Source organism: Haliotis rufescens, unplaced genomic scaffold (assembly GCF_023055435.1).
Source record: "Haliotis rufescens isolate VD_foot unplaced genomic scaffold, xgHalRufe1.0.p SCAF_7, whole genome shotgun sequence".
Taxonomy (NCBI): Eukaryota; Metazoa; Mollusca; class Gastropoda; order Lepetellida; family Haliotidae; genus Haliotis; species Haliotis rufescens.
In genome coordinates this window covers 47,073,283-47,101,142 of record NW_025964361.1, presented here as the reverse complement: position 1 = coordinate 47,101,142, position 27,860 = coordinate 47,073,283, and the positions used below count along the sequence as shown (strand labels likewise).

General features: G+C 40.4%; 1 protein-coding gene across 4 annotated transcripts in view; it reads left to right on the top strand.

The window, feature by feature from the left end:
* Positions 1-27,860, top strand: part of LOC124143683 (putative bifunctional UDP-N-acetylglucosamine transferase and deubiquitinase ALG13) — a 146,091-nt gene that overhangs the window by 83,625 nt on the left and 34,606 nt on the right. For all 4 annotated transcript variants that reach the window (XR_006862317.2, XM_046512726.2, XM_046512723.2 and 1 more), the window contains 2 exons: positions 772-824; positions 10,760-10,809. Coding sequence is in view for 3 of the 4 variants with exons in the window: in XM_046512726.2 (XP_046368682.1) it covers positions 772-824; positions 10,760-10,809 (103 nt within the window). In the remaining variant the exon portion in view is untranslated. The remainder of the gene's footprint in view (positions 1-771; positions 825-10,759; positions 10,810-27,860) is intronic.

The following is a 27,860-nucleotide window of genomic DNA, read 5'->3' as shown; positions in this document are numbered from 1 at the left end:
TAGTAGTATCCCCTCCCTAACTGATAGTTTCAAGTGAATGTACTCACGACACCCAACTTGGGCTCGAATGAATCTGCTCTCTACCTGATCGTCTGAAGTGAGTCTGTTCTCGGTACACGAATCTACTTGTCAAGACGGGTGAAGTCGGGATCAAGTTTTGTTTACGGAACTGGATCTTTAGAGACATTTTAACTGATGGTTGATTATATCAGATAGGGATATTATAGCCGGATGATATTACAGTTGTATGTACTTGTGATAAGGAACATGGCTTGGGATTAAGGGACAGGTGATTGCTTAATTGATGGATGTGGAGTTGACATATCCGGGCAGAGGCTGATATGCTTGGAACATAACTCTCTGACTTGCTGAACTGTGTGTGAATCACTCATGAATTATTTTAACCATGAATCTGGAGGCTTATTCATAAACATGGCATGTATATTTTTGTTTCTTGTGGGACAATCTTTGTATGGTGTGTAGAATATTGGCTGACCTGAGTTGGTGTGATCTAATTTCAGGCCTGCCCCATGGATTCATGAATGGAAATATGTTTGTCATTGGGTGTTTTGAGTGTTGTGGATAGCCCAGTGGTTGAAGCCTTGACTCCTTGTCAAACCAGGTTCTATTCTCCACATGCTATATGAAACCCTTTTATAATGTTCTCTCCCTCAATATGGGCGCAAAATTGTTGTGTAAAACTATAAAAGAGAATACTCCTTTAAAGTTTGGTTTCTATTTTGTCATGTAATTGTTTTGTTGATTTTTCAGGAAAACGGTTCCATATTCCAGTCTGCGTTCAATACCAGCTGCCTTGAAAAATAGTAAGTAATTGGATATATGTTGGTCTTCAGCAAACCATGCTTGCCCTAAAAGGCGACTATGCTTGTTGTATGAGGCGACTATGCTTTGTTGTATGAGGCGACTAACGGGATCGGGTGGTCAGGCTCGCTGACTTGGTTGATGCATGTCATCGTATCCCAATTGCGTGGATCGATGCTCATGATGTCATTCACTTGATTGTCTGGTCCAGACTCGATTATTTACAGACCGCCGTCATATAGCTGGAATATTGCTGAGTGCAGCGTTAAACAACAAACACAAAAGATATATGTTGCATGATAATGTTAACAGCAGAACCTCAAATGGAAAAGTTTTCTCTTGACTTGTTGGTTTTCTGAATGTTTGTCATTAAGAATTCATACTTGCTCAAGTTTGACAGCCAATGAACATTTAAGTAGGCAATTTAAACTTTTCATCACACACCCATTTTTACATTTATAAAATGTGCTTGTGATGTGAAAGCTTTTCATAATGTCAGTGATGGGCGACAACTCCCCTTTTTGTCTGTTTACTGTTCACACGAGACAAAAGCGGTTAACACTCAGAGAGACGTATCGCCCAGCTATTGTATACGAAAGTTATACCATGGTAGTTATGTGATAAATCACTGTGTATGGAGTGGGCAGAAAGGGCCTGTTTAGTGGTGTTGTACACCAGCAGAATGAGGGGTGGTGCTGATGCTCGGATGACCCCTGATAAAAAGGGTCAGGTTTCTACTTTAGTGTGTTTTATTGGGTACATGTTGTTGGGTGCAAAGGGTTAGTTATCTATTTTGCATTGATGATAGCAGTGTGAACTTGTTATTCTGCCTGTTGTCTGGCATTAAGGGGATTAAACAAGGCAGGTCAGCTTGAATGGGGTATTCATGTTAAACTGTGGCAGGGTAACTCGTTGGGCTAGGACTATAAAACTGGCATGACCGGCATGAGCATGCACATTGCTATAAGAGCGCAATAATCTTGGATGCGATGTTAAACCTCACCTCACCTCACCTCACCTCACCTCACCTCACCGTATTACTGGTTGAAGATCATATCAATAAAGATCTGGACAGGTTGGCCTTTTACAGTTGATCTATCCGAGGACAAATAAACATTCAAATTCTTTCATTCTGGCACATTGTTAAAGATGTTCACCAATTCTAATTAACCAATTAATTAAAAAAACTACTGCAGTCATCACACCACCATGGCTTCTTCTTTCACATATTTCATAATCACTGACCTCAATTATAGAAAAAAAATTCCAATCTGGATTATGAACACTGCTTGTAGCAGTTTGAGAGACCAGGAATAGGTTCACAGTTTGTACCATGTGGGGATTGGAACAGGTCTTCAGCATGGTGTACTATGATTGGACCACTGGGTGTCACAGACCACTGCAGGGTTAAAAGGGTTGGAAGCTGGAAGTGGAACATCTGAATGGTCTGATCGATGCTCACAATGATTAACCATGGTCTGACTGCCATCTTGCCCTCATCCTGAAGATCTTATGTGAGTATTCCCATGTGGTTCTGCTGGGAAGTGTTGGTCTCCTGTATGGATTCGGGGCTGGATAAGTCCCCAGTACCCCATGCTTGTCTCCATATATGGATTCGGGGCAGGATAAGTCCCCAGTACGCCATGCTTGTCTCCATATATGGATTAGGGGCTGGATAAGTCCCCAGTATGCCATGCTTGTCTCCTGTATGGATTCGGGGCATGATAAGTCCCCAGTACCCCATGCTTGGCTCCTGTATGGATTTGGGGCAGGATAAGTCCCCAGTACCCCATGCTTGTCTCCATATATGGATTTGGGGCAGGATAAGTCCCCAGTACCCCACGCTTGTCTCCATATATGGATTTGGGGCAGGATAAGTCCCCAGTACCCCACGCTTGTCTCCTGTATGGATTCGGGGAGGATTAGTCCCCAGTACGCCATGCTTGTCTCCATATATGGATTCGGGGCCGGATAAGTCCCCAGTATGCCATGCTTGTCTCCTGTATGGATTTGGGGCATGATAAGTCCCCAGTACCCCACGCTTGTCTCTATATATGGATTCGGGGCAGGATAAGTCCCCAGTACGCCATGCTTGTCTCCATATATGGATTCGGGGCATGATAAGTCCCCAGTACGCCATGCTTGTCTCCTATATGGATTTGGGGCAGGATAAGTCCCCAGTACGCCATGCTTGTCTCCATATATGGATTCGGGGTATGATAAGTCCCCAGTACGCCATGCTTGTCTCCTGTATGGATTTGGGGCAGGATAAGTCCCCAGTACCCCATGCTTGTCTCCATATATGGATTTGGGGCATGATAAGTCCCCAGTACGCCATGCTTGTCTCCTGTATGGATTTGGCGCAGGATAAGTCCCCAGTACCCCATGCTTGTCTCCTGTATGGACTGTGCGAAGGATAGGTCCCCAGTACCCCATGCTTGTCTCCATATATGGATTCGGGGCATGATAATTCCCCAGTACGTCATGCTTGTCTCCTGTATGGATTCTGCGAAGGATAAGTCCCCAGTACCCCATGCTTGTCTCCATGGATTCGGGGCATGATAAGTCCACGTACAGTATGCCATACTTGTCTCCTGTATGGATTCTGCGAAGGATAGGTCCCCAGTACCCCATGCTTGTCTCCATATATGGATTCGGGGCAGGATTAGTCCCCAGTACCCCATGCTTGTCTCCTGTATGGATTCAGGGCAGGATAGGTCCCTAGTACGTCATGCTTTTCCCGCCTTGATGTTGCAATGTGTGACCTGGCTGATTGTGAAATGCCGTACACTGACAACATGGATTGCTATCCCAGGGAACGATTCTATTCTGTTTTACCACCTGCACCAAGTGCAATTAAGTTAATCAGGATGCACCACCAAAATAATAGCTGCACAAGTTTATCATGAATTTAAAGCCCTTTATTTTGAATATTAAATAAATTCATAGAGAAAATAATCCCTAGAATGTGCTCCAGTATTTTATTTGGGGTAAATCTGTACATGGCTTTTCAAATTCTGGTATCCAGTAAACAACCTTAAAAAGAAGTTTCAAAGTGTCTGTTTGATGTTATTGTAACCTCATGAGTGAGTGACAGTTCAAGTGGTAATTGTGAAGAATACGTTCTGCAAGTTCACTGCATTCAGACCATCTGTGTATTTCACTATTTTCATGAACTTTGTTTCCTGGATTCGAAAAGATATGCTGCCAGTTCTAAAAGAATTCAGTTTTCCACTCTTATCAAATATCACTGCTGACGACCACTTGTAGTGGGAAATGTTACCTGCACTGGGTGCATCCTGGCAATAAAAGTTACCTGCACTAGCAATGTTTTACCTGCACTGGTGCAACTTGGATATAGTGAAATCAATCCCTGTTATCCACCATTGATTGCAGGACCCATGAAGATTCCGGGGTAGAATAGGTCTTCAGCAACCCATGCTTGCCATAAAAGGTGACTATGCTTGTCGTAAGAGGCGACTAACGGGATCGGGTGGTCAGGCTCGCTGACTTGGTTGATGCATGTCATCGATCCCAATTGCGTGGATCGATGCTCATGATATTAATCACTGGATTATCTGGTCCAGACTCGATTATTTACAGACCAACGTCATACAGCTGGAATATTGCCGAGTGCAGCGTTAAACAACCAACCAACCATTGATTGCACTGACCTTGACATTCAAAGACATGTAAGAGCCAAAATTATACTGACTCACACCATGAACATTGTCAGGATAGAAGTCCCCGTTCTCTCCCAAATATATCCACAATATGTCCCCAAACTAGCTCACAATTAACATCGCAGTTATACTGATTACAGGGTTCATCTTTGTATACACTTGTATCAGCTATGCAATGACCTGAATATCTATTTATGAACTTCAAAGGTGTAGACTCATGAATGAGGCATGGCAAGTCATTCTGTAAGATTAATACATCAAAGCTTATGCCAGCTAGTGCAGTAATAAGCCCCATGCTGAAAGCTCCATTGTCCATGAAAGCTAGATCTATGTATTAATTCTGAAGATGGTTATGTGTGTAACCAATAATTATTGTTGCTGGGTGTGGCGCTGCTACTTTAATGGAGTGTAACAGACCAGAGATGTATTCATCTTTTCAACTGATGTCATGCACTTTATCAAGTTGTTAATTTTTAAGCCATCTGTTTGTCGGTAACTTCAGGTTGACTGACTGGTAGAGTTGGGAGCACAAGCTATTGAAGGTGGCTTGTTTTGAGAGCACTAGCTATTCAGGGTGGCTTGTTTTGAGAGCACTAGCTATTCAGGGTGGCTCGTGTTGGAGAAATAGCTATTCAGGGTGGCCTGTGTTTGAGCACTAGCTATTCAGGGTGGCTTGTGTTGGAGCACTAGCTATTCAGGGTGGCTTGTGCTGGAGCACTAGCTATTCAGGGTTGCTTGTGTTGAGAACACTAGCTATTCAGGGTGGCTTGTGTTGAGAACACTAGCTATTCAGGGTGGCCTGTGTTGGAGCACTAGCTATTCAGGGTGGCTTGTGTTGGAGCACTAGCTATTCAGGGTGGCTTGTGCTGGAGCACTAGCTATTCAGGGTTGCTTGTGTTGAGAGCACTAGCTATTCAGGGTGGCTCGTGTTGGAGAAATAGCTATTCAGGGTGGCCTGTGTTGGAGCACTAGCTATTCAGGGTGGCTTGTGTTGGAGCACTAGCTATTCAGGGTGGCTTGTGTTGAGAGCACTAGCTATTCAGGGTGGCTTGTGCTGGAGCACTAGCTATTCAGGGTGGCTTGTGTTGAGAACACAAGCTATTCAGGGTGATTTGTGTTGAGAACACTAGCTATTCAGGGTGGCTTGTGTTGAGAGCACTAGCTATTCAGGGTGGCTTGTGCTGGAGCACTAGCTATTCAGGGTGGTTTGTGTTGAGAACACTAGCTATTCAGGGTGGCTTGTGTTGAGAACACTAGCTATTCAGGGTTGCTTGTGTTGAGAGCACTAGCTATTCAGGGTGGCTTGTGCTGGAGCACTAGCTATTCAGGGTGGCTTGTGTTGAGAGCACTAGCTATTCAGGGTTGCTTGTGTTGAGAGCACTAGCTATTCAGGGTGGCTTGTGCTGGAGCACTAGCTATTCAGGGTGGCTTGTGTTGAGAGCACTAGCTATTCAGGGTGGCTTGTGTTGAGAACACTAGCTATTCAGGGTGGCCTGTGTTGGAGCACTAGCTATTCAGGGTGGCTTGTGTTGAGAGCACTAGCTATTCAGGGTGGCTTGTGTTGAGAACACTAGCTATTCAGGGTGGCTTGTGTTGAGAGCACTAGCTATTCAGGGTGGCTTGTGCTGGAGCACTAGCTATTCAGGGTGGCTTGTGTTGAGAGCACTAGCTATTCAGGGTGGCTTGTGTTGAGAACACTAGCTATTCAGGGTGGCCTGTGTTGGAGCACTAGCTGTTCAGGGTGGCTTGTGTTGAGAGCACTAGCTATTCAGGGTGGCTTGTACTGGAGCACTAGCTATTCAGGGTGATTTGTGTTGAGAGCACTAGCTATTCAGGGTGGCTTGTGCTGGAGCACTAGCTATTCAGGGTGGTTTGTGTTGAGAGCACTAGCTATTCAGGGTGGCTTGTGTTGGAGCACTAGCTATTCAGGGTGGCTTGTGTTGGAGCACTAGCTATTCAGGGTGGCTTGTGCTGGAGCACTAGCTATTCAGGGTGGCTTGTGTTGAGAACACTAGCTATTCAGGGTGGCTTGTGTTGAGAACACTAGCTATTCAGGGTGGCCTGTGTTTGAGCACTAGCTATTCAGGGTGGTTTGTGTTGAGAGCACTAGCTATTCAGGGTGGCTTGTGTTGGAGCACTAGCTATTCAGGGTGGCTTGTGTTGAGAACACAAGCTATTCAGGGTGGCTTGTGCTGGAGCACTAGCTATTCAGGGTGGCTTGTGTTGAGAACACTAGCTATTCAGAGTGATTTGTGTTGAGAGCACTAGCTATTCAGGGTGGTTTGTGTTGAGAGCACTAGCTATTCAGGGTGGCTTGTGTTGAGAGCCCTAGCTATTCAGGGTGGCTTGTGTTGAGAGCACTAGCTATTCAGGGTTGCTTGTGTTGAGAGCACTAGCTATTCAGGGTGGCTTGTGTTGAGAACACTAGCTATTCAGGGTGATTTGTGTTGGAGCACTAGCTATTCAGGGTGGCTTGTGTTGAGAACACTAGCTATTCAGGGTGATTTGTGTTGGAGCACTAGCTATTCAGGGTGATTTGTGTTGGAGCACTAGCTATTCAGGGTGGCTTGTGTTGAGAACACTAGCTATTCAGGGTGGCTTGTGTTGAGAGCACTAGCTATTCAGGGTGGCTTGTGTTGAGAACACTAGCTATTCAGGGTGATTTGTGTTGAGAACACTAGCTATTCAGGGTTGCTTGTGCTGGAGCACTAGCTATTCAGGGTGGATTGTGTTGAGAACACTAGCTATTCAGGGTGGCTTGTGTTGAGAACACTAGCTATTCAGGATGATTTGTGTTGAGAACACTAGCTATTCAGGGTTGCTTGTGCTGGAGCACTAGCTATTCAGAGTGATTTGTGTTGAGAACACTAGCTATTCAGAGTGGCTTGTGCTGGAGCACTAGCTATTCAGGGTGGCCTGTGTTTGAGCACTAGCTATTCAGGGTTGCTTGTGTTGAGAGCACTAGCTATTCAGGGTGGCTTGTACTGGAGCACTAGCTATTCAGGGTGGTTTGTGTTGAGAACACTAGCTATTCAGGGTGGCTTGTGCTGAGAACACTAGCTATTCAGGGTGGCCTGTGTTTGAGCACTAGCTATTCAGGGTTGCTTGTGTTGAGAGCACTAGCTATTCAGGGTGGCTTGTTTTGAGAGCACTAGCTATTCAGGGTGGCTTGTACTGGAGCACTAGCTATTCAGGGTGATTTGTGTTGAGAACACTAGCTATTCAGGGTGGCTTGTGTTGAGAACACTAGCTATTCAGGGTGATTTGTGTTGAGAGCACTAGCTATTCAGGGTGGCTTGTGCTGGAGCACTAGCTATTCAGGGTGGCCTGTGTTTGAGCACTAGCTATTCAGGGTGGTTTGTGTTGAGAACACTAGCTATTCAGGGTGATTTGTGTTGAGAGCACTAGCTATTCAGGGTGGCTTGTGCTGGAGCACTAGCTATTCAGGGTGGCCTGTATTTGAGCACTAGCTATTCAGGGTTGCTTGTGTTGAGAGCACTAGCTATTCAGGGTGGCTTGTACTGGAGCACTAGCTATTCAGGGTGGTTTGTGTTGAGAACACTAGCTATTCAGGGTGGCTTGTGCTGAGAACACTAGCTATTCAGGGTGGCCTGTGTTTGAGCACTAGCTATTCAGGGTTGCTTGTGTTGAGAGCACTAGCTATTCAGGGTGGCTTGTTTTGAGAGCACTAGCTATTCAGGGTGGCTTGTACTGGAGCACTAGCTATTCAGGGTGATTTGTGTTGAGAACACTAGCTATTCAGGGTGGCTTGTGTTGAGAACACTAGCTATTCAGGGTGATTTGTGTTGAGAGCACTAGCTATTCAGGGTGGCTTGTGCTGGAGCACTAGCTATTCAGGGTGGCCTGTGTTTGAGCACTAGCTATTCAGGGTGGTTTGTGTTGAGAACACTAGCTATTCAGGGTGATTTGTGTTGAGAGCACTAGCTATTCAGGGTGGCTTGTGCTGGAGCACTAGCTATTCAGGGTGGCCTGTGTTTGAGCACTAGCTATTCAGGGTTGCTTGTGTTGAGAGCACTAGCTATTCAGGGTGGCTTGTACTGGAGCACTAGCTATTCAGGGTGGTTTGTGTTGAGAACACTAGCTATTCAGGGTGATTTGTGTTGAGAGCACTAGCTATTCAGGGTTGCTTGTGTTGAGAGCACTAGCTATTCAGGGTGGCTTGTGTTGAGAGCACTAGCTATTCAGGGTGGCTTGTTTTGAGAGCACTAGCTATTCAGGGTGGCTTGTGTTGGAGCACTAGCTATTCTAGTTTTGTCAGCACCGTTACCGTGCATGTGGCTGCAGCATGGTCAGTATCATATTCCTCACAGAGGCACAGTTGGCCCAGTCGTCTAAGGTGCTGCTATTCGCTTTGCAGAGTTGCATCCCTTGGACACGCTAGAAACCTATGATTGTGGGTTCAAATCCTGGTTCCCCTGATTATGTTTCCAGGGCTGTCAGCACCATACCGTGCTTGTTGGTTTCACCAAAGTGGTAAACGTCTGAGACCTGCATCACTGCCACATCAAGCTGACACGTCGTGATATTTCTGAAAACTCTTCAAAGTGGCATTAAGTGCTACTCGCTGATGTGTAAAACATTTTTCAGTTATCAACTTCTTTGAAACATTACTGACTCCCCTGTATGTATGAGTGAGTGGGCTGTTGAGCACGTGCTTCCAAACAACTTTGGATTAGAAGTGTAAACAATGTAAAATGTGCTTAAGAAAGGGGGCACGGTGGCTGGTGAAGACTGAATGGCTATACAATCTAGCTATGAATACTTCTTCTTATCTTCAATACATTTTTTTATCATGTAAAGAAATCTCTTTAGGTGAAGGAGTGTCACTCCCTATTACAGGCAGCACTCGAAAGTCTCGGATGAGAATCATCCGTCATGTTGACATAAACCTACACTATTGTCAACGTTTTCAACAGTACTTGAAAACTTTTTTAAATGTTTATTTTCTCTTTTAAAGTTTCATATAAAATAAGGCCTCTAAATGTTGAAAATGAGGATTGGTGTTGTGTACTGTATAGATAAGTGGTTTTTTTTAATAATCCAGTAAAAATGTTGTGCCAACTTGGTCTCTTTTTCTGTTTTTGAAAGCCGTTTTTGTTGCTGTTTGTGTACACAGTTGCCGTGAACAGCTTCAGTATTGCTGATGTGGTATTAAGCAATGATCACACATTCTTGCACGCCCTATTCCTGCCACAGTTAATATGATGGTATGAGTGTTAGTATAGCCTAGTGACCACATTTCAAGTGTCGACGCGGTGTACGGTGGCTTTGAGTTCTGAGTTGTTATGAAACATCAAGTTCCTAAAAAGAATAAGTGGTAGTTATTTTGTTGGATTTATTTTTGGTAGATGGCTTTATAGGTACTGCTTAATTGCAAACTGGCACTCACTCACTTTCATCACTTTCACTCTCTCTCTCTCTCACTCTCTCTCTCTCTCTCACTCTCTGTCTCTCTCTCTCTCTCTCTCTCTCTCTCTCTCTCTCTCTCTCTCTCTCTCTCTCTCTCTCTCTCACTCTCACTCACTCAGTGAATGACTGTAACCTGGGTGAATCTTGTCATCATATCCTGACAGACGAGACTGCCTCCGTGGTCTAGTGATGGAGCATCTGCTGGAAGAGTGGAAGGTCGGGGGGTTGATTCCTGGCCGTGTCATATCAAAAGATGTTAAAAGATGGTATTTGTTGTTACCTGCCTGGTGCTCTGCATACAGGGGCTAAAACAAGGACTGGTCGGCTCAGAGTACTATAAAAATGGCATTAGCCCGGACTAGTACAAAAGCTCATGTACCACACCGCTCCACTCCACTCATTGTCACTATATAAGTGCAATAATCTTGGACACAATTTTAAACCCCCATTTCACCTCGCCTCACTTGCCAGTGCCTTAAAATAATACTCATTCGCTCTTATTAGATATCTTGACCCGTGAAGATCCGGGTAAGAAAAGGTGTTCCGCAACCCTTGCTTGTTGTAAGAGGCGACTAATGGGATCAGGTTGTCAGGCTCACTGACTTGGTTGATGCATGTCATATCACAATTACGTAGATCGACACACATGTTAATCACTGGATTGTCTGGTTCAGACTTGAATATTTTCAGACGGCCGTCATATAGCTGTAATATTGCTGAGTGTGGCTTTAAGCAACAAACAAACAAAGGAACATAACACTCGCACATTTCCATGCTGTTGGTGTCCCAGTGCTCTCACTCACTCACTTGTCTTGACATTTCAGGCTGCCTGCTGCCTCTGGAGGGAAAGAGTAAGAGAAAGAAAGGGAGTCAGGTATGTTAGTTATGGAAAGACTGTATTGACCCGCTAAGATCCCCATTAGAATTCCAGCTCCAGATAAGCTGCGTATCTGCGTAAAATATGCATTAGAAATGCAGTAAAATCAAATCAAAGCGTATCAAATAAGCAACGAACATAACAAATATGCTATAAAAATAAAACTTGTGTGTATCATCAAAATATTGTGAAGTAACCCTGCATATTCGATTAGCAAATCAGCAACTTATTTTGAAATTATAAACGGGCATTCCGTCAACCTTGCCAAACTCCACGATGACAGTTACATTATGATCATTTGCCATCACACTTTCTTGTGGAAGTATCATGGTATTTTTGAGTCCTATAAAGCTCTCGAATCCACACGACACCAGTTTCCAGGGACTAGATGAATAGTGCTTTTAAATATTTAACTTAAATACCCACATGTGTAAAAACTAGTGGGTAACAGAAATTTGAATAGCCAGATAGAATTACTGATACCCAATGATTTGAAAATGCATGGGTAAAATACCCACAACACCAAAACATTATCTGGAGCTCTGGAATAGGTCATCATCAACTTATGCTGGTCTTTAGAGGCAACTGACAAGAAAGAGTGGTCAGGCTCACTGTCTTGGTTGTTTCATGTCATTGTATCCCAATTATGAAGATTATGGCTCATGATGTCAATCACTGGATTGTCTGGTCCTGACTTTACAGACCGCTGTCACGTAGCTGGAATAGTGCAGAGTACGGCATTAAACAAGAAACAATCTTATTTCCTCAATTTAATGTATGCTGGTCTTAAAAGGCAACTTAAAGAATCTGATTTGGTGACTTGGTAGATTGTTATAGACAAGTGCAGCTTTTAAACAACAACATACATATTTACTCAGTGTGCATTCATCTTAGAAAGGTGTTGTAAATACCTTCCATGTTTTATCAGCTGACTGAATGACAAACAAGGTGGTTTGAGTTTTATCAAGAAATATTTCCGTAGTGATAAGTTAAATGTAAGTTGTTAAATATTAGTAGTTAAATATTAACTCGCTCAATATTACATGGTTTGGTGGCATGGTCAAGATGGCCAAATATATATAAAAACAAAAACTATAAAAAAACTAAAAAAATTATATCAAATTTTGCTCCTTTACCATGTCAAACACATGCTTTTTACCTCTGAAGACTTTCACTTACTTACTTCCCTGAGTTTCTTTATTGAATTGATTTGAGTTTATTGTCTGAAACACAGAAATCCTGGAAATACATTATATTTTATAGTACTAATTTTTGAGCAGCTATATTGGGATGATCTTGTGTTTATTTAGGCACTTAGGTGATACATATTGTGCAGTTTGTATAGACTATATTGTCAGTGGTAAAGTTTTCATTTCACATGTTTTGACCAACTTTGAGTTTAAACGAATGGCTTCAGTTATTAAGTTTTTTGTGTTTTTCACATTTTCAGATAGCTATGATTCTATTGAAGTTTTATTGAAAATTAAATGTTTTTGTGTTAGGTTTTGAGAAGCATGTGTTTATATATGATGCATATGTGCATTTTAATGCTTTTGAAATAACTGACTAGTGTCTACAGCGATGGTCTGTTTGTTTTTGGCAAGGTGCAGTGTTTGTGAGGGTGCTGGCAGCTATATGCAAAAGTTATCTCCCTTAGGTTGTTGCCCTGCCTCACTGGGATAGTTAACTCTTTCAACTCTGCAGGCATGTAGACCAGCCAAGAAACCTGGAGTCCCCAGACACCGTAGGCTGGTAGACCGGCCAAGCCGTAGTCACATCAAAATAGTATATAATCTTGTGAACCTACCTGTAATACCATTCACTTATTAAATTTATCACATTTCAAAATGTCTGAAATACATATTCCATTTCAACTTATCATTTTTTTCGGATAAGATATGTGGATGAACAATTGTAACAAACAAGGTGTTTATCCATAAACTTGGATTGTATTAGTTCTACCCTTCATTCAAGGATAACAATTATGTTTACAGGTGCATCATGGATGAATACATTTTCTGCAAAACACATTACCGTATTCGACGTAATAAGGGCCCAGGGTGCTATCAAAATTAGAAATAGGGGACTCTTTGTAGAATGTTATTTTGGTGGGGAAAAAAACAGAGTTGAAAGATAAATTTCATGGTTTATGCTAACAGCCTGAAATTTTTATATATGACAGATATATTTTTCCAGAATTTAATTGCCCATAATTAAGGGTGTATACGAGTGCACGAGTGCGTATTATGCACAAATAAGTAAGTCTTGTGTACATTGATCAATTGATCAATCGGAAGGGGTGCTAATTGGGATTATTCACTAGCCAATACATTAACAAATATTGCCATGGGTGCTTATTACGTCGAATACGGTATTTGGAAAATAATTTGCATCATGTACAGTCAAGTCCCGTTAATCCGACGCTGTTGGTTGCATATGATTATGTCGGATTAACGAGTATGTCGGATAAACGAAATTAGGTAGTATCAACGTTGAATCAATCATTTGAAACAAGTGCCGCTTGAGAAAGCTGCTTTCTTAGTGGCTAATGTTGACTTCCTGTTTGTAATTTCGTTGGTCGGTCAAAGTTTGCGAAAGATCTGACGTGATCTGTAATGGGATGTCCTCAGTGGTGGCGAGAACGTGTATCCGATTTAATGAGATTGAGGTAATCAAGGCATGTGATTAATCCTGTTTTGTTTAATTAAAGCAGTAATTGTTTATTGTTAAGCAAATTTATCTCTGCAGCCTTTGAAATACAGTGATCGCTCGCTATTGCGCTCTTCGATAAAGCGCTACTTCGGTTATTACGCGCGGTAACGCATGGCTCCCAAAATTTATGTACACTTTTAATACTGAGAGTTTTACACAGACATGATTTTATTGTTGTTCGTTGTTTATTTGCTGTTTGCGGTTTATCGCTGAATGGAGTTCTAATAATCTGTTTGAAAACATCCGCGGCAGGTCCCGGAAATAGGATTGTTCTACTAGTTAACTTTTCACACTATACATCCTTTGATCTTAGAAGCGCATGCATGCAATAAAAGAGAAGCACAAGTGAAGTTTATATTCTTAATTAGTGGGCAATCCAATTTAAGGCTAAACTGTCACACACATGTAGTTGCTGTCACAACACGGCGGTCATTCATTTCGTAATCGCGCTTTCGTAACATTGCCTGTTTTTTCCCCGTAGTTATAACAAGCGATTTCATTGGATAAAAATTTGTTTCTAATGACGCTTTCTTGCCGAAATCTGCTACAAGTTTCGTGATTGGTCAATTTTGAGCACGTGACCTCAGGCAGCCAATCAAGCTGTGATACAAAGCTCGTGTTTGATAAATTTCAGAAGTTAGCGAAAGATTTTTTGTTAAATCGTGTTATTCTGAACGTTTTAAGCAGGAAATCACGATATATATTAAAAATATGGAACTTTGCGAATGTATCGTGCTAGGTTACGAGCTGTGACAAAGATTTTTCATGCATATATTTTTGCATTAAACGTTGTGTCCGAGCCGAGAATTCAAGGCGACGAAAGCCGAGATGTCATTTGACTTACATTACACGCGATCGCACGAAACGATGGAAATAATAACTTAGATGTAAGTTTGATTACTTTTAGATATATTTTTGTTGATTTTATTTATCACTTTGTATAATATATTTAAAGATTTGCTTAAAATAGTCTTTATTTTGCTCTTTGACATGTTCGATGCGGACCCGTTGTCGAAATGTGTGTCCGAGAATTTTATTTTCAATAACATCGCGGGAAATAGTGAATAATTTTTTAATTTATTGATAAAAAATGATAAATTAGAATGGAATACGTATTTCAGACATTGTGAAATATGACAGATTTAATAAATGAATGATATTACAGGTAGATCTAGGTCCATAAAAATATATACTATTTTGACGTGACGTGAGATAAACACATAGGCCTATTGATGATTTGAGATTTGCCGAGCACGCTCCCCCGCCTCGGCCTCGGTTAAACGGCTCATCGTCTATAACGCCCACCAATTATTTGGACCCCATTGGTAGCGCAATAGCGAGCGATCACTGTATGCAGCTACTCGCCGACTCGTCTCGCATCAAAACACGGGGCTGTGTACTTGCGGGCAGATGACCATGGAGTACGCTGATCACTGTGTCGGATTAACGAGACTGATTAATGAGTGATTTCGGTAATTCTTGCAAATTATGTGTGTCGGAGTCGGAGTGCGAGACTGTCGGATTAACGGGACTAAATAGCACTGATTTAATCGGTTCCCATCATTAGTGTCGGATAAAGCCGATTGTCGGATTAACGAGTGTCGGATTAACGAGACTTGACTGTATACTAATTTTCCTAGATTTTGCAAAGGTCATAAGGTCTACAAGATTTGTTTATTGGTTCACTGGTGAAGACCTGGGTTAGAATAGGCACAGGCACCCCATTTGTGGTGGTTAGAGACGACTTAACCAGTTGGTGATTTGGACAATTATGTTGAAGCAATGCTCCATGGGTTGTTGCTCTTAATCCAATACATTTACTCCATGGTGTAGTGGATAGAGTCTGTGATTCCATCCGCTGTCAGGTCATACCAAAAGATGGTAAAACATTCTATTTGTTGTTGCCCTGCCTGGCGTTATAATTAAGGACTGGTTTGCTCGGAGTCGATGTAATGTGTATGATTAAGGGATTCCATGTTAAACTGCTAGGCCCTGTTCCACAAAGCGATCATAGAGCAACGACAGTCGTTAGTCTGTGTAAAAATATGGGAGTTATGATCACCTTAGTGCTACGATAGCTTTATGGAACAGACCTCTGTATGGTTTCTCAATGGGCAAGCACTAAAACATCCACACAAGTCCGGACTAGTACAAACAGCCACACGCATGTGCGTGCATGTTCTGTGTATCTTGACAGTGACACTAAGCCCATTTCACATCCCACCACCTAGTTGCAGATTCAATCCTAGATGGGGCGGTCGGGTAGCCTAGTGGTTAAAGCGTTCGCTCGTCACACTGAAGACCCGGGTTCGATTCCCGACATGGGTGCAATGTGTGAAGCCCATTTCTGGTGTCCCCCGCCGTGATATTGCTGGAATATTGCTTAAAGCGGCGTAAAACCATACTCGCTCACTCACTCAATCCTAGATTTGTTCATGATGACCTGTGGTCTGCTGGCACTATGCCCATCCTCATGAATCAGGGTCTATGTTTATGACCTGCAGCACTTCTGTCCTTCCTTCAACAATATTTCCACCCATGAATATCCGGGTTAGAATTGGTCATCAGCGATCCATGCTTGCTGAAAAATGGAGACGACTAAGGGGATTGGGTGGTAAGGCTGGCTGACTTGGTTGATGGTGCATGTCATCTTATACCAATTGCTTGGTTGATGCTCATGATGTCAATCACTGGATTGTCTCGTCTCGACTGTACAGACAGCCTACATATAGCTGGAATATTGCTGAGTGCGGCGTTAAGCAACAAACAAACAAACAAACATCATAAGCTGAAACATTGGTGAAGGTGGTGTGAAATCCCTGTGACTAATCTGGTGCATGGCTGTATTGATATAATAGTATATACATGTAGTACTTAGTGTTTTGAAAAACGCCGGATTAACAACTTCTGTAAAGTGTTCATAAATCATGTATATGTTCCCAACACACCATGCTGTGGTAACTGATATTGATCGTATATAATACATTGCATTAAGATGGAAGATTAATTATACTGCGATGCTGAAAGTCGATACCAATAATTGATTTGAAATCTGGTAAGATTGTTATCAGTGTCATTTCAATTCTTTTTTATTTTTATTTCAATTAACATGCAGTGCAATGTAGTTGAAGTACAGCTATTATAAGGAATTAGTTCATGCTGCCATATGAATTTGGTTCGCTATATAGAATGTTTCGATCAAATGTCAATGGGAAACAACACTCCAACTATTAAATTATTGTAATATTTATCAGCTTTTACTTCACATTTTCAAAATTTGCTTATTGTGGACTATTACCTTGACTGGTTTTACTTGTGTTCAGTGCTGTGCAAACCAACACCTACCGTATTTGACCAGGGCGCTCTCAAAATTAGAAATAGGGGGCTCTTATTAGAAAATTATTTTGGTGAAAAACAACAGTTGAAAGATCGTAAATTTCGTGGTTTATGTTGTCACCCTGAAATGTTTATATCCGACAGATATATTTTTCCAGAATTTAAATTCCAATAATTAAAGATGCATATAACACAGGTATTATACACGAATAAATGAGTCTTGTGTATATTGATCAATCGGAAGGGGTGCTAATTGGGATTGTTCACTAGCACACAGATATATTTTTCCAGAATTTAATTTCCAATAATTAAAGATGCATATAACACACGTATTATACACGAATAAATGAGTCTTGTGTATATTGATCAATCGGAAGGGGTGCTAATTGGGATTGTTCACTAGCCAATATATTAGCAAATATCGCTGTGGGCGCTTATTAGAGCGAGGCGCTTATTATGTCGAATACGGTATTTGGGATTCTAAGAATGAGAAACCTTGTATAATAACAAAGGATACAATAGAAATCTGCCGCCAAGAGATGTTATTGTTGGTTAATGCATACGTGAATTGAAAAGGTGAAGCTCACAGTTGACATTATAGTATGCAGAGTTAAAAACTGTATTGTATCCCTTCTGAGAATTCAGGTAAATGAACAGGTAATAATGTACTTGGTCATTAAAAATGTGAAATTTGAGATACATCATCACTAGACATGATTGTTAACCATTTAAGTTGTAGTTTCTGTTCTGCTAGGCATTGTTTTATTTGCACAAATAGAGGTTATCGTCTGTATTTTCTCAGAAACTAAGCCGTAAATTGCAATCGACTGTATTTATATTCCAATCTACCAGTGATTCGGTTAAGAAATGCCCAATAATATAACTTCAAAGAATTTTGATGCAATGATCAGATGAATTGTATCTGAAACTGTTTCATCAGAAATAATTTATTGCAAAATTGAGTTATTTTAGTTGCAGCTTTTACTATATATATTAAAAATACTAATAGCCATAGGTGTAGTACTTTTGAAAACTGATTTCAATTGCTGGATATATATTTGATCAGACATCTTTGAGGCCTCCCTTGCTACAGCAAATGAATGAAAACGAAATGCAAATATTGTAATTACAACCGACAAAAGTTATATGTATAATATCGGGCAGTTACCTTTTTTGAGGAATGTAATCCATCAATATCCACATAAAGGGGTAATATGCCAAACATCTGCAGCTGTACGAAAAAACTTGTTCAAATTAATGCCACAAGTCTTTGTAACAATCTATTATTCTAAAATATATATTTTGTTTCGGGACATTATGACCCATGTTCATCTCTCAACTGACCACGTAAGTTTGTTTGTGATTATGGTATAAATTGTATATTTCCCTTAAGTTGTAATATTCACATAAAAGTTTATCAGCAAGATGCTATCTCTTTCATATGATGTTGGCAAGCTTTTCTCTAAAGGAACTAAACTTACAGATAAAACTTGTCATATAATCTTGAATACTTTATGATTTTGGGTATCTGATATATCAATATTATCAAGATAACTCTGGCCTGTGTTAATTTGTCAACAGTCAATGTTACAGCTGTGATTTATGGTTATTGAAGGCAAATGTCCATCTAGAACCCATAAACCTCTTTAAGTGCTGCAATCTGTTTCTTCAGGTTTAATGGGATTAAGTTGTTGTTAGGATGGTAGCATCTGTTGTTCAATTTATGGCTACATTAGGTGCTTTTCTCCTACATTAATCTTCTATAAACTGATGCATCTGAAATATTGTCCAACTCTTTCTTTCCCTGTCTGTCTGTCTGTCTCACTCCTTCACTTCTTAAATTAAACTACTCAAAAGAAGTTAAATAATACCCAATATATTTCATGTGACTATAACCAATGTGTCATGGCAGGTGGGTTTTACAGCACACAGTCTTCCAATTTTGGGTGTTCATTAACTTGTGTTTGTGAAGTATATCTGTGTTTAACTTCAACAAGGCTGTGGTGTTTCCTGGTTTGATGACTTAATTCCTTGTAACATTTCTGAGTGACATTAGCACAGCCACTTAGTATTGGTTTGATTGATTGATTGTTTGTTTGTTTGTTGTTTGTTGTTTTAACACCGCACTCGGCAATATTCCAGCTATATGACGGCTGTCTGTAAAGAAAGAAAGACAAGTTCTATGGATGAAATACTTCTTTATTGTTCATCCATAGAACTTGTCTTTCTTCATCACACCAACTTCTAAATGCCACTGAAAGAAGGTGTGTAAATATTCGAGTCTGGACCAGACAATCCAGTGATTGACATCATGAACATTGATCCATGCAATTGGTACACGATGATATGCATCAACCAAGCCAGCGAGTCTGACCACCTGATCCTGTTAGTCGCCTCTTTCGACAAGCATAGTCACCTTTTACGGCAAGCATTGGTTGAAGACCTATTCTACCCCGGATCTTTACGGGGGGAGACAAGCATGGGTTGAAGACCTATTCTACCCCGGATCTTCACGGGTCCACTTGTATAGGGAGATGATGGTCCTCATTTCCAGTCAAGGCCTAGATGAAATCATATATGGTGTGGGGACGGACTCCGTGGTCTTGTGGTATGTCTGCCCCGTAGAGCGGAAGGTCGAGGGTTCGATCCCTGGACGTGTCATACCAAAAGATGTTAAAAGATGGTTCTTGTTGTTATCCTGCCTGGCAATCGACATTAAGGGGCAAAAACAAGGACTGGTCAGTCTGATGTGTTGAGTTAGGTATTCATGTTATACCTTAGAATAAGGTGTTGCAACAATAGTCATGCAGGCATACCGATTACTGCTTTGCATGTCACAATTGTCACGCAGGAAACTAGAACTAGAAAATTGCATGCTCATATTCGGCAGAGACCTGTCAATTACCATAGTTTTAAAAGTCAATTTTATAGCTTTTTCATAGATTGAAAACTACCGTTACTTACGAAAGTATGGCTCTTTGAAAATGGTGGCGGTTTTTGCATAAGTGCAACATGTTGAAAAACCCATAATACTGGAGATATATATATAAAAAAAACCTATTAAAAATATGATTAACCATTACAATATACTGAGGTTTGCATATATCAAGCCAAAACCTGGATTTGTAGAGGATTTGTCATTTAAATTTAACCTCATATTTAGTGAGGGAATTCACATTCAAATAATTGGCAACAATCAAACTGCAAAAGGACATGTACTGCAGTCAAGTAAACGCTACAAACTTATTTTGAGAGAAATCTGAAGAACATTGGTTCATTCAGAATTAATCTGTGAAGCTTTGTATAATTTTTTAAAAGATGATGTAATTAATAACAGCATACTCCTTGAAGAACAATGCGGACAACCTGGATGTCTTTTCATGATTTTTAGAACTTGGCGTTGGTTGCACAAGGTAAACAAATCATTGGGCCATATGAATTGTGAAAATTTTCAAAGAAAACCCACTATACCAACAACGTAATAATAACCTCAGATCTAGTAAGTAAATAAACGAGGGAAACATGGTTTTTGTCAATTTAAAACTTTTATTGGTAACTAAAAATAGAAATAGCTTGATCGAGATTGGTACCCCATAGAACTGAAATAAGAAAACCCTCAGCATTCCCAATACTGTATGCATCCGATTCCACCTCGAATAATCATAAATAGGTTTTTATTAGAGGATAATTGGCAACTGAAAGGTAATACCATTCACGTTAATGTTTCTGTTCATAGTCGCCTTTAAGAGAAATTATTTGCAATATAGATGGTTTAGCGGATATGTTTACCACAATCATTTCCATGTTCATTTCCTTGACATGTGTACCCATGAAGATCTATGCTTGCTGTAAAAGGCGACTATGCTTGTCAAAATAGGCGACTATGCTTGTCAAAATAGGCGACTATGCTTGTCAAAATAGGCAACTATGCTTGTCAAAATAGGCAACTATGCTTGTCAAAATAGGCGACTATGCTTGTCAAAATAGGCAACTATGCTTGTCAAAATAGGCGACTATGCTTGTCAAAATAGGCGACTATGCTTGTCAAAATAGGCGACTATGCTTGTCAAAATAGGCGACTATGCTTGTCAAAATAGGCAACTATGCTTGTCAAAATAGGCGACTATGCTTGTCAAAATAGGCAACTATGCTTGTCAAAATAGGCGACTATGCTTGTCAAAATAGGCGACTATGCTTGTCAAAATAGGCGACTATGCTTGTCAAAATAGGCAACTATGCTTGTCAAAATAGGCGACTATGCTTGTCAAAATAGGCGACTATGCTTGTCAAAATAGGCGACTAATGGGATCAGGTGGTCAGGCTCGCTGACTTGGTTGATGCATGTCGTCATTCCCCAATTTCATGGATCGATGCTCATGATGTCAACCACTGGAATGTCTGGTTGTGACTCGATTACTTACAGACAGTCGTTATATAGATGGAATATTGCTGAGTGTGGCAACAAACAAATAAATCCTTGACATGCGACAATATGCTGTTATCAGATTTCTAGGTCTTTGACAATGTGTAGTTAGATACTAATTGAGTATTTTCAAAGTAAAAAAACAACAAATAACGACTGTTGTCAATGGTCAGTACTGAGTACAATGACACACATTGGCAGGATCAGCCATTGTTACCTCATGTTCATCAGCTCTTGGGACTTTTATTCGCTTACCTCCTGTATATATTTCCTAAAGACCCTCATGTGGATTCTAGGCGGTCGGGTAGCCTGGTGGTTAAAGCGTTCGCTCGTCACGCCGAAGACCCAGGTTCGATTCCCGACATGGGTACAATGTGTGAAGCCCATTTCTGGTGTCCCCCGCCATGATATTGCTGGAATATTGCTAAAAGCGGCGTAAAACTATACTCACTCACTCACTCATGTGGATTCTGGGTTCAAGGATCTTAACGACCTATGCTTGTTGTAAGAAACGACTCGGTGGATACAGTGGTCAAGCTCGGTGACCTCACCTGATTGCATGTTGACATACCCAGATGTTGTGGACTAAGTTATTTCTATCCCCTATCAATCAATGTCAGTAGGACACGTGAAGATCCGGGGTAGAATAGGTCTTCAGCAACCCATGCTTGCGGTAAAAGGCAACTGCTTGTTGTAAGAGGTGAGTAACAGGATCGGGTGGTCAGGCTTGCTGACTTGGTTGATGCATGTCATCGTATCCCAATTGCGTAGAATGATGCTAATGATGTCAATCCCTGGATTGTCTGGTCCAGACTCAATTATTTACGTATAGCTTGAATATTGCTGAGTGTGGCGTTAAACATCAAACAAACAAACGTCATTAGCCGAGTTTTTGTTGTCTTCTGCCATGATGTGGCTGGAATGTTGTTGAAAGTGTCAAAACCTCACTCACTCACTCACTCACTCACTCACTCACTCACTCACTGCATGGTTCAAATAGTTACTTGTCAGATTCTTTCCATGTTTTAAAATTGCTTTTATATAAGACATAATATTTGCAGTATGGAGATTTATTAATATTTAAATGGTTTGCAATGGTTGAAGTGTTAGATATGAATGTACTTCCCAGGGTATAAATCTAGTGTCATGTACTTCATGAATGGTTCTTGCTGTCTTGAAAAAAAAAGATTAAAAAAGAAAGAAAAGTTCATTGTGTGAAGATATTTATATTAATCAACAATTTAGTCCAGATGACCCTTTGAAGATGATTTTGTATTTCCTGGTATGCTTAATTGCCTGCACAAGTCCTTTTACTTGAGTGAGTGAGTTAAGATTTAACGTCACAGTGACGAGAAGTACATTAATAATACACATATTTATACGAAATAAAAACCTGTCAACGAGGGACAGTAAAATAACTAGATTTATTACAGATTATATCTAAAACTAGTAGTTAGACATAAAAATATAACACCATAAATGTACGTAACAATACAAGATAAAAATGAGCTATAGATCGCCAGCCACTGAAGCGAGCTCACCATGCTAGGGTCCATGGGGACTTACAGTACTTTTGCTACCTGCATGGACCCCAGCCAGATTTACATCATCTCTTCAGCTGTTGGCGATTATTGACAAATTTAGCAAACATTAAAATAACACATATACTACGATTAAAACCGTGGTAGAAATAAATATACTTTGACAGACGCGGTCTTACATACCCTCTCAGGGGGACAATAATTTTACACTACTTCAACCCCCTTCGAGGATATAGCCACTCCTTTTACTTGAGAAGAAACTAGACACTGATACAATGTCTTACAGTTTGTGTCTATTTGTTGATAATAAAGTTTTCTTCTTCCATGTTTTATTTGTATGAAACAAATACATGAGGTTAATGACCCTGAAAATAAACAGCCTGGTTCTCAGGCAAATATATCCGTCATCGAAGATTAAATACAATATGGTGAATTCAATGCTAATCCAAGACTACACTAACAAGTATTTGTGAAATTCATGTCGTGTTGTTGCAGGGAGAAGAAAGTAAAAAACATTGTGTTATTTGTTGACTTGATTTCTGCAAAGATAAACAGCAACAAATCAACTTCGTAGCACCCAATATTTGAAATTCTGAGTGATATACGTTAAATGTCTTGACCGGGCCTAGAATCGGCAGGCTGCACTAGTCAAACACAGTAAAGGTTGTGGTTATTTTTTTTTGGTGGGGATGTGTTTGCCGTTGTGATTAAGTCATGCAGCCGAGAGAGACGCCAAGGAGGACATGGCTATAGAGCTCTCACCAGATTGTGGCCACAAGACAGTAACAGCTGTGGTAGGCAAGCGCCACCAGGTGTTGGTAGTTGAAAGAGTCGGTGTCAAGGAATCAGTGCAGGCCATGGTGTCAGTGGGACTTGCACTGTAAGTGTATTCTTAGATTTGTCTGCCATGTGTTGTGGATATTTATTGATTTGGTTGAAGGGAAATGTTTAGAACATTGTTCATGGAAATATGCTATATCATTTTTGCTTTTTCTGATGATTTAGAGTTTCCACTTATATGAAATTGCATGTTCTTGTAAAGTAAAAAACAATCCGCTCAATTTGGTGGTGTGTCACTCATCTGAGAAAGTGTTGTGGATATGACAGTGGTTTTCTTATCAGAAAACTATGAAAGAACTTAAAAAAGAGTGAAATTTTGCAAAGAATCAATTTCATAACTTATTGTCTCAAAGACTGTTGTTTATTCCATAAGACAGATGACAGACCAGAGATTACATGTTGAAGCTGAAAGGAATTTTTAGTCAGTTGTGAATGATTTTTATGGGGTGAAAAGCTATAGAGATACCAGTTGATTTTTTCTTTTTTCTTTCAATTTCTATGAATTATTGTGTCAGGTTTAATTTGTGAACACAAGTCGGTACCTGCAGGGAATAAGGACATGACACGCCGGTCTTCAATAATAATGGAAACCTGAGTAGTCACAGGCAACTCATTCTTTGTGTCCGCAATGGATATCCCTCAACAGATGCTGTACTTGCAAGCTTTCCTCAACCTTTTCAAGAGTCCCCGCTGAGATTTGTTTCTAATTCTGGTTGTGTAGATCAGATACTTATATTTTACTTTCTTATATAAATAAGATATTTAGAAAGTTTATTAGTTTTGGGTTTTCTTTTTGATGATAAATTTAGTGGTTTTGTTTTTTTAAATAACAGTAATGCTTGTTATTAAAGTAACTAAATGTAGATTGCAAGATCTCATTCTTTATGGAGTTGTCCCTTAACTGTGTCATATGCTTATCATAGGCTTGAATGACATTAACACCTCATCATGCTTGATCTGTCAGCCCAATCACCATACTGTGTTGTGTAGAGTTGAGTCCCTTTGTTGCATCAGGATCAGCTGGTTTATATAATCCCAGGTTATAGTTCACATTAGGTATTGACATTTTTCTTTGGGTATTAAACATATTTTTACTCTTGGATCCAGTCTGTTGCATATTTTCAAACCAATGAGTAGCATTATTTATGAAAATATTTCTGCTCATACTGTAGTTTCAAGTTACTTTCTATTTTGCCTCTGTCCATGTGCATCTGTGAGTGTGGTCACATGTCACGGCAATACTCACCTGGGGTTTCACATAGCAAGATACCTGTCAAGATCCGGGTTAGAATCGGTCTTCAGCAACCCAAAATTGTCGTAAGAGGCGACTAAGGGGATCCGGTGGCCAGGCTTGCATGTCATCATATCCCTATTGTGTGGATCGATGCTCTTGATGTGAATCACTGAATTGTCTGGACCAGACTTGATTATTTATGTGATGAGGGGCAGTCGGGTAGCCTAGTGGTTAAAGCGTTTGCTTGTCATGCCGAAGACCCGGGTTCGACTCGCGACAATGGTACAATGTGTGAAGCCCATTTCTGGTGTCCCCCCGCCGTGATATTGCTGGAATATTGCTAAAGGCTGCGTAAAACCATACTCACTCACTATTTATGGGATGACTCCACGTCCTGCTACATACTCCCCTGTCAAAAGGCACATACCAGGCCGCATAGTAGGGTACTGAGGCTTATTTTTCCTCAAATTTAATATGAAGTGCTCAGCCCCACATGGGGCACCAATGAAGCGGCCACAAAATTTCCGAGTTCCGTGCCTGGTTCGCCCCGATTATGTTTCTAGGTTTGTCAGCACCATACCTGTGCTCGTGGGTTTCACCGAAGTGGTAAACGTCTGAGACCTGCATCACTTCGGACTTTCCTCCAACATTAAGCTGACACGCCGTGATGTGATACTGTTAAAAGCGGCATTAAATCCAACTCACTCACACTCCAAGTTCCGTGATGGGATTGGAACCAGGTTATCCCCGTCAGCAAGCTGTCAAGGTAAGGATGTCCTCTGTGGGATGACTCCACACCCTGGTACAGTTGCATCACCAGGCCACAAAGTTGCGACTAAATTGGTCGCCATGGCGATCTAGTTTTGTATTTTGCGACTGGTATTTTCATGTCAGTCGCCAACTGGCTCCTTGTCTTTAATTAAGTTTGGCGACTAAATATCTCTTGTCATAAGATATTAAAAAAGATCGTTTTTAATATAAGTGCGTAACTTCGGTGAAAAAATTCGATATCAGAACATAATAACATCGACAAGATCACTGTTGGCCATGTGTTCTGTTTTCGCTTTCGATATGAAGCTCCATACCTGGAATGAAGGAAGCACTTTCCGTTATTAAGTAATGCACTAACGATGTTAAGAGTTTAGTACCCACGCATGCGCTGTACGACATCCGCCCAGGTGACAGCTAAGGCGGTCGTTTCGCCGTTCAAAAACACGAAGTATTTTTCTATATTTGCGCAAGTCAAAACAACAACAAATCGTTGTCAATCGGCAAATGATGAATACCGTATTTTCTTTAGTATAGTGCGCACCCCTCTCTAGCAGATTCAGTATTTATTTATTTATTTTTTTTGGGGGGGGGGGGAAACAGGGGTGGAAATTTGCCAATTCCCGACTCTCGGGGAAAGTAGAAATACGAGGTTGGGCAACAAAATCACTTACTTTAACTTGTCCGGAGGCAAGTAATATTGGAAATTACTATCACTGTCTACATTTCTAACTACTTGTAAGGCAGGCAGCCAATCAAATTTCAGCGGTGATACCAAGCTCGTGTTTGATAAATTTCAGAAGTTGGCGAAAGATTTTTGTTAAATCATGTTATTCTGAACTAAAAGGCAGGAAATCACGATATATATATATTAAAAATATGGAACTTCGTGAATCTATCGTGCTAGGTTACGAGCTGTGACAGATTTTTCATGCATATATTTTTGCATTAAACATCGTGTCCGAGCCGAGAATTTAAGGCGACGAAAGCTGAGATGTCATTTGACTTACATTACATGCGATCGCACGAAAAGATGGAAATAATAACTTAGATGTAAGTTTGATTACTTTTAGATATATTTTTGTTGAATTTATTTATTACTTTGTATAATATATCAAAGATTTGCTTAAAACGTCTTTATTTTGCTCTTTGACATGTTCGATGTGGACCCGTTGTTGAAATGTGTGTCCGAGAATTATATTTTCAATAACATCGCGGGAAATAGTGAATAATTTTTTTATTTATTGATAAAAAAATGATAAATTGATATGGAATACGTATTTCAGACATTGTGAAATGTGATAGATTTAATAAATGAATGATATTATAGGTAGGTCCATACAAATATAAACTATTTTGACGTGACTACGGCTTGGCCGGAAAACCGGCCTACGGTGTTGAAAGGGATAAACACATAGATAAAAAATCACCAGACATGTTGATTTACCGTTTAAATTGTATTTTTTTGTTCTGCTAGGCATTGTTTTATATCCAGGGATTAAGATTACCATGTGTATCTTCTCGTAAACTAAGCCGGACACAGCAATCAGCTGTACACACAATTTCTTGGAATTTACCGGTGATTCAGTCAAGTCACACCCAATGATATAACTTTACAGGGTTTTAATGCAAGGATCGGCAAAAAATGTATCTGAAACTTCTTCTTTTTATCAGGAATAATATATTCCAATATCTTGTTAATTTAGATGCAGCTTTTACCAAACATATTTGAAATAATAATAACCCTAAGCGTAAGCGAAGCAGCTGATTGCTATATATTACCGGGTATTACATGGTTTTACATGGAACACACAGTCTGACCAGTCACCGTCAAGGCTCCCGTGCACGTGATCGCGTGAATTACGTGTTGACATAGAATCGTCCAACAAAAACAAATATGACCTTTAACGAGTCAAAGTATGGCATTTATGACAAATGTATCCATTCTCTGTCAACGAAAGTTCGTTTCAAGGCATCAATAGCGGTAATCTGACCGTGGTTTCTCTTAATAACCGTTTGTTAGATCTTCCGATCGCTTCACACACGATTTCGCCGAAATAAATTAAAACAATATTAAAAGTAATTTTGAATAAAATTAATGAAATAAGTTACTAACATAAGTCCAGATATACAAAGAACACTTTTTATAGTCAGACAGTGTAATTACATGATTTGTTTGCGTACTTCAGTATGG